We start from the raw sequence: 14,032 nt of genomic DNA on the forward strand, positions 1-14,032 counted from the left end.
CATTTTTTATTTTATTTTATATTTAATTGTACATATAAACTTTTATTTAATTGTTTGGTACTTATAGTGGATCATTGAAAATGTGCTCCTTAAGAAACAGTACGTGAATAAATAATTCTTGGAGGCTTTATGTTGAAAATTTGATAATTTAAAAGAAAAATATTATTTCAAAATTTACAAGTTTTAAAAGTGATTTTTGAAAACATAAGATAAATCCATATTTTTTTAAAATAAGATATTTTACTATAATATAAAAAAATTATTTTAAAAAGAACTGGAAAAAAAAAATGTGTATCCAAACCATACTAAGTCATTGGGTAAGCTTTAAAATGACAAAGAGTTGTCCCATAAAAAATTATAAAACTTAAAAATCTGCAAAATGTGAGCATACAAGCCCGTCTAGCTCAGTTGGTAGAGCGCAAGGCTCTTAACCTTGTGGTCGTGGGTTTGAGCCCCACGGTGGGCGTGATTTGTTTATCTATTTTTTACCTACAGGCCTTTCCTTAGGCCCAACATGTAATCAACCCTAGCTTAGTCAGTAGAGCGTTACATTTGAGCTTTCATATATTCCATACTCGTGGGCCTTTTTTTGTTTTCCTCATTCATGGGCCTTTGTTTATGTGAGTTTCATAGAAACTCTAAAAAGAGGTCCAAAAACTTTTGGTTCAATAAGTTAAGGACATTCAAGCCCATCTAATTCATGGACGTGTATTTGTTCAATTTTTTTATACTCATGGGCCTTTTCCTAGGCCCAACATGTAATCAACCATTGGTTAGATGAGTTTCATGAAAACAATTCAATAAGTTAAAGATGTTCAAGCCCGTCTAGCTTAGTCAGTAGAGCACAAGGCTCTTAACCTTGAGATCATGGGTTTAAGCCCCACCGTGGGTGAGTAATTGTAATTATGTTTTCTAATAGATAAAACCAATTTTTTTTCATATCTTTCATACTCATGGGCCTTTGTTTATGTGAGTTTCATAGAAACTCTAAAAAGAGATCCAAAATCTTTTGATTCAATAAGTTAAAAACAGTCAAGCCCATCTAATTCAATTAATAGAGCGTAAGAGGCCCAAAATCTTTTAGTTAAATAAAACAAGACTATCCAAACCTGTCTAGTTTAGTTCGTAGAGCATAAGGCTTTTAACCTTGTGATCCTGGGTTCGAGCCCCACAGTGAGCGTGTAATTGTTATCTGGTGTCACGCTTTCTTTTCACAGAAATTCTAAAAAGAGGTTCAAAATCTTTTGGTTCAACAAGTTAGAACATCCAAACCTATTTAATTCAATCAATAGAGTGTAAGAGACCTAAAATCTTTTGGTTCAATAAGTTAAGAATATCCAAGCCCGTCTAGCTTAGCTGGTAAAGAGCAAGGCTTGTAACCTTGTGATCATATGTTTGAGTCCCACGGTGGGCGTGTAATTGTTAATTGGTTCCATTGGTTTGCTTTCCCCTTCCTAATAAGTGAGGCCTAAAATTTTTCAAATCTTCCATAGTCATGGGCCCTTTTTTGTTCTTCTTTATTCATGGGCCCTTTTTTGTTCTTCATAGAAACTCTAAAAAGATGTCCAAAATCTTTTTGGTTTAATAAGTTAAGAACATCCAAGCCTATCTAATTCAGTCACTAGAGCGTAAGAGGCCCAAAATTTTTTATTTTGATAAGTTATGAATATCCAAATAGCTTGTGGTGTCTTTTGCCCACAATCGCCTATTAGGCGAAGTCCAAATTTTTTCAAATCAGAACATTTGCTTTCATGGGCCTCTTTTCAAGGCCCAAAATCCTTTGATTCCCATAAGTTCATAGGGGGGATTATTAGTTTTCAACCCCACCGTATAGTTAGTTTCCTTATCTGGGCCAGGAGGACGTGGGCTTTCTTATTCAAATTCCCCTAAATTTATAAAAGCCCAATATGTAGTTGCTGTCTTTTTCTATTTCTCCCCCTTTAGATCTCATAGAGAAGGAAACCAAAAATAAAAATAACTACATAATTTCCTTCTCCCTAGCTGTCAATAAATTAGTTTAAGAATTATGAACAATAAATAATTAATCATAATTAAAAATATGATACCATAAATTAAAAAAATTAAAAAAATTTAAAAAATAAATAAAAATAAAAATCGACACACCCTTCTCTTTGGTTTAAATATTTATAAAATACTCAAATCCTATTTTAATAATAAGAATATGATATGATTTAATTCTCTTATTAAATAAAAGTTTTCATTGGGTTATAATGATGAAACAAAAGTATTTGCATGTGTCATAAATTATTATCATCTATATTTTATTTATTTTCATACATAAATTCCTATGAGATTGTTAGATGCATAATTACAAGATTGTAAGATATGATTGTCAATAATTACTAAAAAAAGAGAGTAATATTTTAATATATTTTCCTTTTTAAAAAATAAAAAATAATAGGATCCCTTATAAAAATAATAAAGACTTGTGGTGTTCATTTTTGTCACTTAATTCTAAATGTAACTTAAAATTAAATAGTATTTAAATAGTAATAATGTTAAGTATAAGATTGTTTATTTTTATAATATTTTATTTTTATTAAGTATTAAAAAAATTAATTTTTTATTTTTTATTTAGAAAAAATTAAACATTTTAACTTTTTCTATTTAGTAAAAAATTTATAATATGTCATGAAAAATTAAAAATCAAACAACTTAAAGTCTGAAAGTAAATTACGAAAAAGTGACTCTAACATATGATCTCCCATCAAATCAAGTTTTGATTTTATAATAAATTATTAATTTTCTTAAAAAATTAAACTTGTAGAATTTGACTTCAATATCCATATCATACTCTTTTAATATAAATAAATAAATTGATCCCCGGTCTTAAATTTTTTTAGGATTATTGCCCTAGCGGTAACGTAAGACTAAGTAGAATTCAAAAATGCCGACTCTAAAACCCATCTTTTATTCTTTGAATGAGTACCAAAGTGGTAACCCCTTTTAGTAAACAACTCCTTGTTCTCATAAACAATGAGAAAAATGCACGCCAAATTCCCTTTACCATTGAATACAATGGTTCAAGGCAAAGGCAAAGGCAAAAAGGCAAAAGCAAAAGGAAAAGCCTAAAATATTTCATTTTCTTCTACTTTTTTTCCTCCTTTTTTGGTATCTTCTGTTTGGTTGCCAAGAGTCTTGAGACAAAGACAAGAAAAGTTGGCTTTTCAGCAAACCAAACATAGAAGCAAGCCACATTATTATTTTGAACTTAGTCCAAATTGCGAATCTAATGAATCCTAGCTCCTATACATATAGTACTTTTGGTGGCCTGCAATAAGCTAAAATGCATGTGATCGACATGGTTGACCTTCCATGGCTGAGATCCTGCCTTGTTTGTTAATGATATATTTCATTGTAAATTAAATCATCTAAAGGACAAAACTCACTTGTCATATGTTAATGGGTGTTTAGCAGCTGGGTTTATGCCTTGTTTGGATTGGTTTTTTAAAGACTCAGAAAGCTTTCCTTTGCGTCCACTACTGGTTTGAATGACGAAAGTGGACGGTGTTTTTTTCACCATTTTTAATGACAGTGAGAAAGGATTTCTTTAGCATATCATATATAGATGATTATATTTGGATATTGAAGATGAGAAGTTTTAGTCCTATAGAAATTACCGAGAGGCAAACATGCTTAAGGAGAGATGGAACCCATGACCTTCTACCAAACAAGTTCTTAAAGCATATCAAATTTACCAATTTTTTTTAAAACTTAAATTTATAGGGTTTGAACATGTTGATTTTCGTGCAACGATTCCTGATAAATAAATTAGAGAAAAATAAAAGAAAACACATAAATTTAACATGACTCGACAAATTACCTCCATCCACGGTAACTGGGATAAAGACCTTTACTATATTTTAATTAGGGTTAGGTATTTATATTAATTCTTAGGTATTGAAATTCCAAAAATATACCTGAGTCGTACCTTGGGGGGCATTACCCCGTATACTCCCAACCTATCGTTCACCCTTAACAATAAAAATACAAATTTGAATGACAAATATCGTCGTTCCACTCTACTCCAGTATTTGTCTATTCTTCTCCATAAGTCTTTCACTCAATATGAGTTACATATTATAACAAAACCCAATACGAAAATTTGAAAAAAAAAAAAAAAAAAAGTAAAAAAATGAATAACAAATAAAAACGTGAGAATAAGAGGAAATGGCATACAGAGGGAGTTCGATAATGGAGCACTACTGTCATCCACTTTTTCACCAACTTCCATTGAGGTCATTTTCTGCGTTTAAATTTTCGAAAGATCTGAATCCAGCAATATGTTTTGTTTACTTCCAAACCCAATTTCTATTTCACAAACGAACAGTTGTCTTCCATTACAAAATTGCATGCATGGTACATGCATATGAATATATACATTCATGTAAGTTTAGTCTACAAGAAAATATCTTCACCCTTTCACCCATCTCTCTCTCTCTCAACAAAAACTAATCCGGTTAAATGATGGAAACTGTTTAGCTCGGGTCGAAAATTGTTCAGAAAAACAGTCTTTTGTTATTTAAAACCAAAAAAAAAAAAAAAAAAGGTTTTCTAACTCAAAAAACATAGTTGGCCAATTTTAAATAGAAAATAAATTTTTACGATATAATATTTTGAGTAATACCTAAAAAGAAGAAAAACATTTTGAAAATTTTTGTATTGTACATGAGTCTGTGGTACTTTAATGAAAAGTAAATTAAGAAAATTAAACCCTATTTGGTAATTATATTCAAAAACAATTCTGAAAAGTAGTTTTTAAAAATAATTTTTTTAAATGTTTTTAATATTTTAAATATATTTAAAAAATAAGTTTTATATCTAATATTTTATTTTTAATCATTTTACATATTTATATAATTATTTTCTATATCGATTTTTAGAAAACAAGTGAAAATAATAAAAAACAACTAAAATAATATTTTTTTTTAAATATCTTATTTTTTTATTTTACGAACATAAAATAAAAAACTATTTTCGAAAATAGTTGTCAAATAAACCTTTATTTTTCATGTTTGAGTTTTCAATCATAATTCTATTCTTAAACGATTTGAGAAAATAATTTGGAATCATTTTCAAATTCAAAAAATGTTGTCAAAGATTAATTTTTGAAAATGTATCCAAACATGCCTTACCCTTCTCCCTATGAGTTGATGTATGAATATATATGACAATTTGCTTGGGGGTAAGGCTATACATATGGCTGCTTGGAAAGTAGAAGTGTACCTTTAATTATTTTTATACATGACAAAGACTGTTGTTAGTGGAGATTTGGAGAAAGCCTTGGCATGAAAGAGGTTCAACTTTTTCTAAAGCTTCCTTTTGCACACCGGCTCCCCACTTCTTGGTCCTTGGAATCAAATTTGGCCACACAGATCACCTATTTCTTTGGAATTTAAAAATGTATTTTGATAAATATGAAAAAATAAATATAAAAAATATGTCTAATAACATATCAAACATGTTTTTAAAAATTATTTCTTGAAAAAAAAGGTTCTGAAAATGAATGTTTTTGTTATTTTAATTTTAATTAAAATTAAGAATATTTATTAAAAAAATCAATTTTATTTGATAGCCATTGATTTAAGTGTTGGGTTACCCTTTCCCTTTCCCTTTCATGAAGGGTAGAAAATTTGTGGGGTGGATCAGAGGCTTATTTTAACATTTGTGTTTATTTATTTATTTATTTATTTGTAACAAAAGGTTATAGTTTCCTGAGTGGAGGGCAATTATCAGCTAATATTTTATTCCATAAAAATATATTAATGATATTTATTTTATTTATTTATTAGATTCAATTTTCTTGACTTTGCCATTCCAATTAATAATTCCAAGCCAGCATGAATATAAAGAATGAGAAAAAAAAATTCTACTTTATTGAAAATTAAATATTTTTATTTTTATATATTATAAAATATTAATCATTCAGATGAGGTGGCGGATTGATTCAAATTTGCCTTCTCTTGTCCCATTCTTTTTTTTCCTTATAATAATTAATTAATAACCAAAGTGGCAGCTCTTTTCAGCAATCCACGTGTAAATATAGAACTCTATATTCTCAGTGGCTATAAAGTATAAATGAACCCTAAAGACTCTTTTAACATGCAATACAATGTTTGAAGTATGCAAAAGAGAAAGCTAGCTTCACTTCCCCTAACTTTTTGTTTTTTAAATGATAACTATTACTTTGATTAGAAAGTGTTTTTGATAACGATTTTAAAAAATAGTATTTGAAAGCTGTTTTTTAAAAAAGTTGTCATGTATAAAAGCTTGTTTACGTTTTTTATATTGGATTGATAAGCTTGAATTAGTTTTATTGCATTTTGTATAAGTTGTCGGAAGTCGAGTTCTTTGTTAAGGTTTTGAGGATCAAGTTGTCTGATCTGTTTTCAAGGTTGAAGGAGACCCTTTGAGTGTTTATTTATTTATTTATTTATTATTTTTATATGAAGAATGACTAGTTTGTCCATATTATATATGTAGCCTTGTTATGATTTAGAATTTTTATTTTAAGAGTGTGATTACAATTGAAAGGAGAGTGAGAGTTTTACCATATACCCATTCTCTTTCCTTTGATTAGTAAATTTTGAGAGTTGGTGCACCCATAAACATAAAAATCACATTGATCATCAAACTATTTTAAAAATCATGTGTTTTTTTATTTTATTTTCTACTCTTATACGTGTGTGATTTTGGTTAATATTTAACATATTTTATATATTTAAAAATAATAATTTTTACTTATAATACTTTATTTTCAGTTATTTCTTATATTTATATAATTATGTAGTCTAAAATAATTTTTATAAAATAAGTGAAAACAAATAAAACATATCATTAAAGAGAACATATGTTATGTTTTTAAGAATAAAAAAAGTATTTTTTTTGTTAAAAACTCGTTAAACTTAGGGTCTGATTAACCATGTTTTCTTAAACTTATTTTTAAAAATTGTTTTTTATTCTTTAACTTGAAAACAGTTTTTATAAACAAGTTTTAAAAAAAGGTCAAATGAGTTCATGTTTTCATTTTGCTTGTCAAAAATTAATGAAAACAACTTCTATTTGTTCTCTAAAAATTGTTTTTCATTTCACTTTATTTTTAAAAATTATTTTCAAAGAACAGCGGTCAAATAATATTAAAAATATTAAAAATAATTTTCTATTTTTAAAAACAAAAAATTATTTTTAAATCACACCGGCAAATAAGCTTTTATTTTTCTATTTATTTGTTTTTGGAAATAGAATTTTTTTTTTTTGAAAACAACTTTTAGATATATCTTAAATTTTTCAAAGTAAAAAAAATAAAATAAAATAAAAAACCACATAATAAGTTCAGAGGGTTGGGATTAGTCCACATCATAAATGAAGTAAAACTTAGTTCGATAATTTAAACTAAAGAGTCAAAACCCTTTACACATGTTTGATTTTCATTGATGAAAAATAGGGTTTAATACCAAATTCATATCATAAAATGACCTCAACGGTATCTTGTAATCAAACTTTAATAACCCTAAGTTTGGTATATAGTCGTCATTCAAGAATCATCCATCGTTCCTTTCTTACTCGCTAAGTATTTCGGTAGGCGTTGGGCCGTCGGCATGCCGTAAATTAAACGGTCTAAAACATAAGCTCGTGGACAACATGAGTTTTGACTACCAAGTGTAGAATAATGGAGGAAGCCTCAAGGGCCAAAAATAACAATGACAAGTACCTTCTGAGCATATACACAAGAGAGAGAGAGAGAGATCTCAATAATTGAGCACTACCCTCCATTAGCCCTCCACCCACTTTCTTTGGGGGTCATTTTCTTAGCTCACTTTATCACTCAAATAGTTGAATCTAGCACTACATTTGTTTACTTTCAAACCTAACTTCTTTATTTTAAACCAACCCTTGACGTGCTTGTCTTCAAATACCTAATTAAAGGGATTTTTACAAAAAAAAAAAAAAAAAAAAACCATTTTTTAAAATAATTATTAAAATATGACCATTTTAGAATCATTTCAAATTTACCACAATTTTTTTATATATTAGTTAAAGTTATTTTTGGAAGAGATGATTCAATCGAAAGTTTTAAAATTCAATAAAAATTGCTTCTTTTGAAAGTGGCTTTTATCTGAACTTCTTTAAGTTATATTTGGTTTTGAAAAGTATAAGAGAAAGAAAAAAAAATCAAATATAATTAAAATTATTAAATATTTTATATGTTTTTAAATTATTTAATATTTACATAAAAAAGTTAAATAAGTGATTTTTTTTTTGAAATAATATATCAAAATAAATTAATAACTTTATATCTATTTTTTTTTTTATTTTACTTTCTTTTCTTTTATTTTTATTTTCATAATTTTTCAAGATTCAAACATAAATTTAAAGTTTAGAAATATTTTAAAAAATTATTATACTTTTTCAAAAGCCTTAAATTATAATATTATAAGTATAAAAAGAGAAATTGGTATAGATGGATACATTCCATCTAAGACTAGGAACATGGTACATTTCATCTAAGATTAAAAATAGGCATGATAAGACTTATCTTTTACATATTTCCTTTTATTTAGAACTCCATCAATGTCATTAAACTTTTATTGAATCAAGAAATAGATTTGATCGTCGAATTTGATTTTTGTCTAAAGTAAGAAATGGATTTGATTGTCGATTTTGTTTTCTTACATAATTTCAAAAAGCATGCTTTCCTTGATCAAAAAAGCATATATCTATAATAGTAAACCATGAGTGGATGAAGTCCCCTAATAAGATCATCTCCTCTACTAATTTATAGATTTTTCAAAATTAAAATAATGGCACTGAATGAAGTTGATTTAAACCTATCTAAATCTTTCATATAAGGGCACGTATCAATGATTAATAGAAAGCAAAAATGTACTTTTAATTATTATATAATAAGACCCTTTGTTAGTGGAGATTTGGACAAAGCTTGGGTTGAAAGAAATTCAACTTTTTGCAAAGCTTTCCTTTGCCCACCAGCTCCACCACCTCCAAGTGGCCTTCCAAACTCATGGTTTTTGAAAGCACTTGTGCCCATAGAGGAGCACTTGTGCCCATAGAGGGGCACCTAGTTTTCTATGAAAGTGGTTCAACTTCAAGGCCATTGATTTTGGGCACCCTTTTCCTCCTTTTCCTTATGGGCATTGATGAAACAACAATCTAGTTGGTGAAGTTATACGACAAAACCCAAATCTCAAAAAGGGGCACTTAAGCATCAAAAGATAGGATGATTCTTTTCTCAAATGTGAAGTTGTGGGTCTATGACCCATTATAATATCTGTGCTTTCTTAAATTCCTAGTACCAAAGAGATAGCCCCTAAAGTGGAGGGCACTGAAAATTAATATAGGATGGAGAATGATCTAAATGGGATGAATTTTATGCTACTTTATAAGAGGGTACGTGTTTTAATTTGTACATGGATAATTGCATGTATGTATTCATCATTTGACATATCAATCATTCAAGATTTTATTGAGGATATATATATATATATATATATAGTGAATCTAAATCCTACGGGTTTAAGTAATTAGAAAAATTGGTAATTTAATATAGCATTAAATCATAATCTGATGGGAGGTCATAGGTGAATTTACGGTCTTTGATATATTTACCTTTCATGTACGAATTTGAAGTTGCACGTGAAAAGTGATATTAAGAAACATGATATATATATATTGACGCGAAAATTAGTATTTCAAAACACAATGTAAAAATAAAGCAAACCACTTTAAAAAGCATTGTGTTTTTTTTTTAATATTTAACTAAAAATATTTCTCTTATATAAATTAAACTTTTGCTAAAACTTTAAAAATAATTATTAAAATAACCCATATATGTACTACACAATATTAAAAAAAAAAAAACCCTCTGTCCAAATACCAACCAAAACTTCGTGAAAAGCTCTTTTTTTTAACTTTTTTTTTTTCATAAAAAAATAACACTAACAATTAAGATAAACCCACTATAAATCTATGGAATCACTAGGCCCAAATGCATCTACAATTACATGCACAACAATAATTTTGATGTGACTTTGCTTTTGAGTACGGTCAACCGACATTTCCAACTGCTCCCAATTATAATACTACTAAAATATAAGATAAATATCTATATGAAAGCAACATGGCCCAAATTTAATGACATGGGACTTCAATCATTTTTTTTCCCCTCTCATTTACAAACAAATCTACTGAATTACTTGCCTGATACATACAAATGTTTCATAGTATAAAATAAAAAGGGTTGTTTTCAAATAATCAAATTATTGAGGGTCGGGACATAATAAAGGTGTCCGAGAAGCCAAAGATGTGGCCTAAAAGTGACAAGTGTCTCAAAATTGTCGCATTTTCTCCCACTTACCTAATATTTTACCTAAGTTTTTTGGCTTTATGGGTTTAAGTTATCCTCACGCTATACACATTCTAAAAATATCTTTCCCCCAAGAAATAATAATCTTTAAATCATTTTCGTCCTTCTTGTTTACAATACATGAAAATAAATCGGTCAACATTATGATTGTGTATGTATGCAAATTATTCTCTTTCCCGTGATGGGTGATTAAACAAAATGACTTTGTAATTTAATAATTAATAAGTCGAGAATTGGAGGCGGATTTTGACCTATCAAAGCATTAAGAAGTTTTGAGTCTTTTGACTTACCATTTTAACCAAATTTCCTTCAAAGTTGCAAAAATGGAGCAAGATCCAATATCATGGTTTGTCAAACCAGCCGCAACAAATTCCTGATTGACTAAGCAATTTATGTGCCATGTAGATTAGCTAACTAAAAAAGCTATTAATTTTTTAACCATTCTGTCACAATTATTGGAAAATCATAATGCAACTTCTCTCATTTATTTACCTAATTTAACTATTCTTTTCTTATAATATGTTTGACAGTAATTCTAAAAGATATTTTTAATCTGTTTAAAATATTAAAAACATTTTTTAAAATTACTATCAAATGCATTATTAATCAATCAACACGTCCTTCTCTATCTACTCATCGTCACTAATTTTTGGGTAAGAAGGAAACGAAAGGTTCATTTGAGTTTATTCAATTAAAAATGTTCATTTTTAGTAAAAATAATTTTGACTAATGGAATATCAACTTACTAGTTACTACATCTACTTGTTCTAATACTGAAGAACTTATTGAAAAAGACAAACAAATCATTCACTATGACTAATAATCTTCAGCATGCTCCCTTACTTTCTTTGCTTTTATAGATTATAGAATACAACTGTAAAATCCAGTGAGTTGTATAATTTGTTTGCTTTCTGGTTAGAATACAAGTATGCAAACCCAAGCCACTAACCTAAAAAGAAGAGAAGTTGCTTTTTCAAGCAAAAACAGAAGCAAAAGAGAAAACATAGAAACAAAATGAGGGTTGTGCTTTGGATTGGATAGGGACCTACAACATGGCTTTAGCAGAGCTGAATCAGATCATGCCATGTCTCTAGTTTTAGCTCAAATGCTTGAAGCAGACAGAGTTAAATATTCATAAGAAATTAACAATACTTTGTTGTTATCGTACTTAGGTGGGTTGTGGCTAGCATTATGCTATCGTAGTTAGACAACTCAAGACGCTTGAAGTTTTTGGCAAAGGCCAGCTCAATCAAACCAGGGAAAGGCAAAGTAGGGAAGGACTGAGTTTGAAAGAATAAAAGCTTTCAATGTATTGAAAATGGAGACTTGCATTAACACAAATTCTGCATTTAAACTCTTGGTTGTATGCACAACTGTCAACCCTTACAAGCTTTTTCAAGTACACAGCAAAACTCGTGCAATTTTTTTAAAATTTTTGGTATGAACAACAACAATAAGCTTCTAAATGCCGCCGGAATCGGGCCAGGATGGCCGGAAAATTCAACGTGACAAACTTCCATCCATCTTTTGCTTCTTCAAGTCATTATAGAACCTCTCGATAAACTCCTCAGCTGCCTTGTCCACTTCGCTGTCCTCGTCGATGTCCTTCAGTGGGAACGGTGAGTCCGTTATCCTCAGCTGCCGCACCATGGGGCTCCGGCCGAACCCCGGAAGCGCCGGAGACGCCACCTCGCTGTTCAGCATCTCCAGCACCGCCTTGACGGCGTTCACTGTGGTGAAGTCATCGTCGGAGGTTGGCGGCGTTTGGAAAACACAAGAAAAGATGTTGTGGTGGTTGTGTTTTCTTTTGTTGAAGTTGAAGGGAAAGTGGTAAGGATACGCGGGGCTGTTGCTGCAGCTGAACTCGTACTCACGTGGTGCAGCGAAGGAGATGTGGCCGTCAGCAGAGCGGCGGGCGGCGGAGGAGCTGTGGTGGTGGAACATGAGGTTCCCGATGGCTTTTCCGGCGATCTTGCCGCGCTTCATCATCATGTTGAGATCGAGCAGCAGCTTTCTCTTTGAAATGCCTTTTCTGAGCATGAAGAACATCACACGTACTATGCCCCATAATCTCTTAGCAATCCCTGGTAGATTTGGTTCCATTTTCACTGGTGGATTTGGCTCCATTTTCTAGATTTTAGAGGGGTTCCAGAGAAGAAGAAGTGGGTAGAGAGACTCTAGAAAGAGAGGATTTTGGTTTGATTGGAGGAGAAGCGAGAGAGAGGGGTATTTAAAGGAGAGAAAGTGGAATTATTGGATTTCGAGATTTGAGCTAGAACAACCGTTGGGTGTATGGATTTTGCGTGTCTTTGAGGGTTTAAATTATTAGTTGAATGATTAGTGGGGCTTGTGGTCAGCTGGCAGCTGGCTCCAGCTCTCCGAGGCTCTGATCATGTAATTGGTTGAAATGAGGAGTTTTTCAATCTTTCTTTTTGACTTTTATGAGTTTTTAACCCAATCAGGATTTGACAAATATTTGTTTTTTCATTTTGCATGTTCTTCCTCTTGAAACTTAAAACAATGTTTTTTTAGCATTTAAAAACTCTAAATTAAAATAAACTTTTATTTTATTTATTTTCAAAATTTTAATTATATATATATATATATATATATATATTATTTTTTATAATAGAATTAAATTATTTCTATTAATTTTTTTATTTTCTCATTTTTGTAACAAACCAATATTCATATTCCTCAAATTTAGAAACAAAAGAATTCTATAATTGAACTGTCAAATATGAGTTCTAAATGATTCACTTTATATTGAAAAGACAAGGACCTTGTAATCTTTTGGATCTAATTTATTGAAATCCCATCAAATAAGATAATAAAATTTTAAATTTGAAATATTATAAATAGAGTCGTAGAAATAGTTCCTCATCCACAAGCTATTTTAATTTATTCGAAATCTAATAATATCAATAAATTTCTAATAAAACTCATCCGTACAACATAAATTTAAAATTCGACAAAGCATATTTTTACCACCTTTGATGGGTGTATAAAGGAATTACTTTCTATTTCACACACTTAAAATATGAAAAAAAAAATTAAAAAACTTTAGAAAGACACGTGCCCTTCTTTATAATTGGAGCTCATTATTCACCTTCTTCAGCCGGCACGTGAGGAATGAAAACCACGAGCGGCTGCACGTCCGTACAGTTCGAAATCTGATAGTGGAACGGAAGCACGAAAAATCTGTACCTCCAAAATCACCAAACCACCTGCCTTTCCAGAGAGGTTTCTTAGTGGCAAAGATTTCGGACACGTGTCGCAACCGTAAAATTGTGAAACTTCCACGCATCTACCATTAGCCCATATAATCACTTTATGCTTTTGTGATATTTTGGTGATTAATCGATTTGAATACACTTGGATCTGTACGTAATGACTTGAGCTTATCCTCTTTGCTTCCTTGGTTGGAGATACTTTTAAACATTGGGCCCGCCCCACTGGACCACGACCCGGACACATGGCAGGCCCATTCAGTTCACATGATAGGAAGATGTGGTGGTGGTTTTTCTTGACCCTTTGCTTCTTTGTGTTGATTCTTCATATGCTTTTTTCCATACTCAACTTTACTTCAATAACGACAACTTGTGTTCGGTGGGTCGTGTTTGTATTATC

General features: G+C 30.1%; 1 protein-coding gene and 1 non-coding gene across 2 annotated transcripts; one reads left to right on the forward strand and one right to left on the reverse strand.

Moving 5' to 3' along the window:
- The first annotated feature begins 393 nt into the window (after positions 1-393).
- Positions 394-466, forward strand: TRNAK-CUU (transfer RNA lysine (anticodon CUU)). Its single transcript has one exon. It is a non-coding gene; the product is annotated as a tRNA-Lys (tRNA).
- Positions 467-11,712: 11,246 nt separating this feature from the next.
- Positions 11,713-12,830, reverse strand: LOC100248099 (uncharacterized). Its single transcript, XM_002283940.4, has one exon. It carries the CDS (start codon positions 12,527-12,529, stop codon positions 11,903-11,905), a length of 627 nt encoding a protein of 208 aa, XP_002283976.1. The 5' UTR covers positions 12,530-12,830; the 3' UTR covers positions 11,713-11,902.
- Positions 12,831-14,032: the final 1,202 nt, after the last annotated feature.

Source organism: Vitis vinifera, chromosome 9, assembly GCF_030704535.1.
Source record: "Vitis vinifera cultivar Pinot Noir 40024 chromosome 9, ASM3070453v1".
NCBI classification, from domain to species: Eukaryota; Viridiplantae; Streptophyta; class Magnoliopsida; order Vitales; family Vitaceae; genus Vitis; species Vitis vinifera.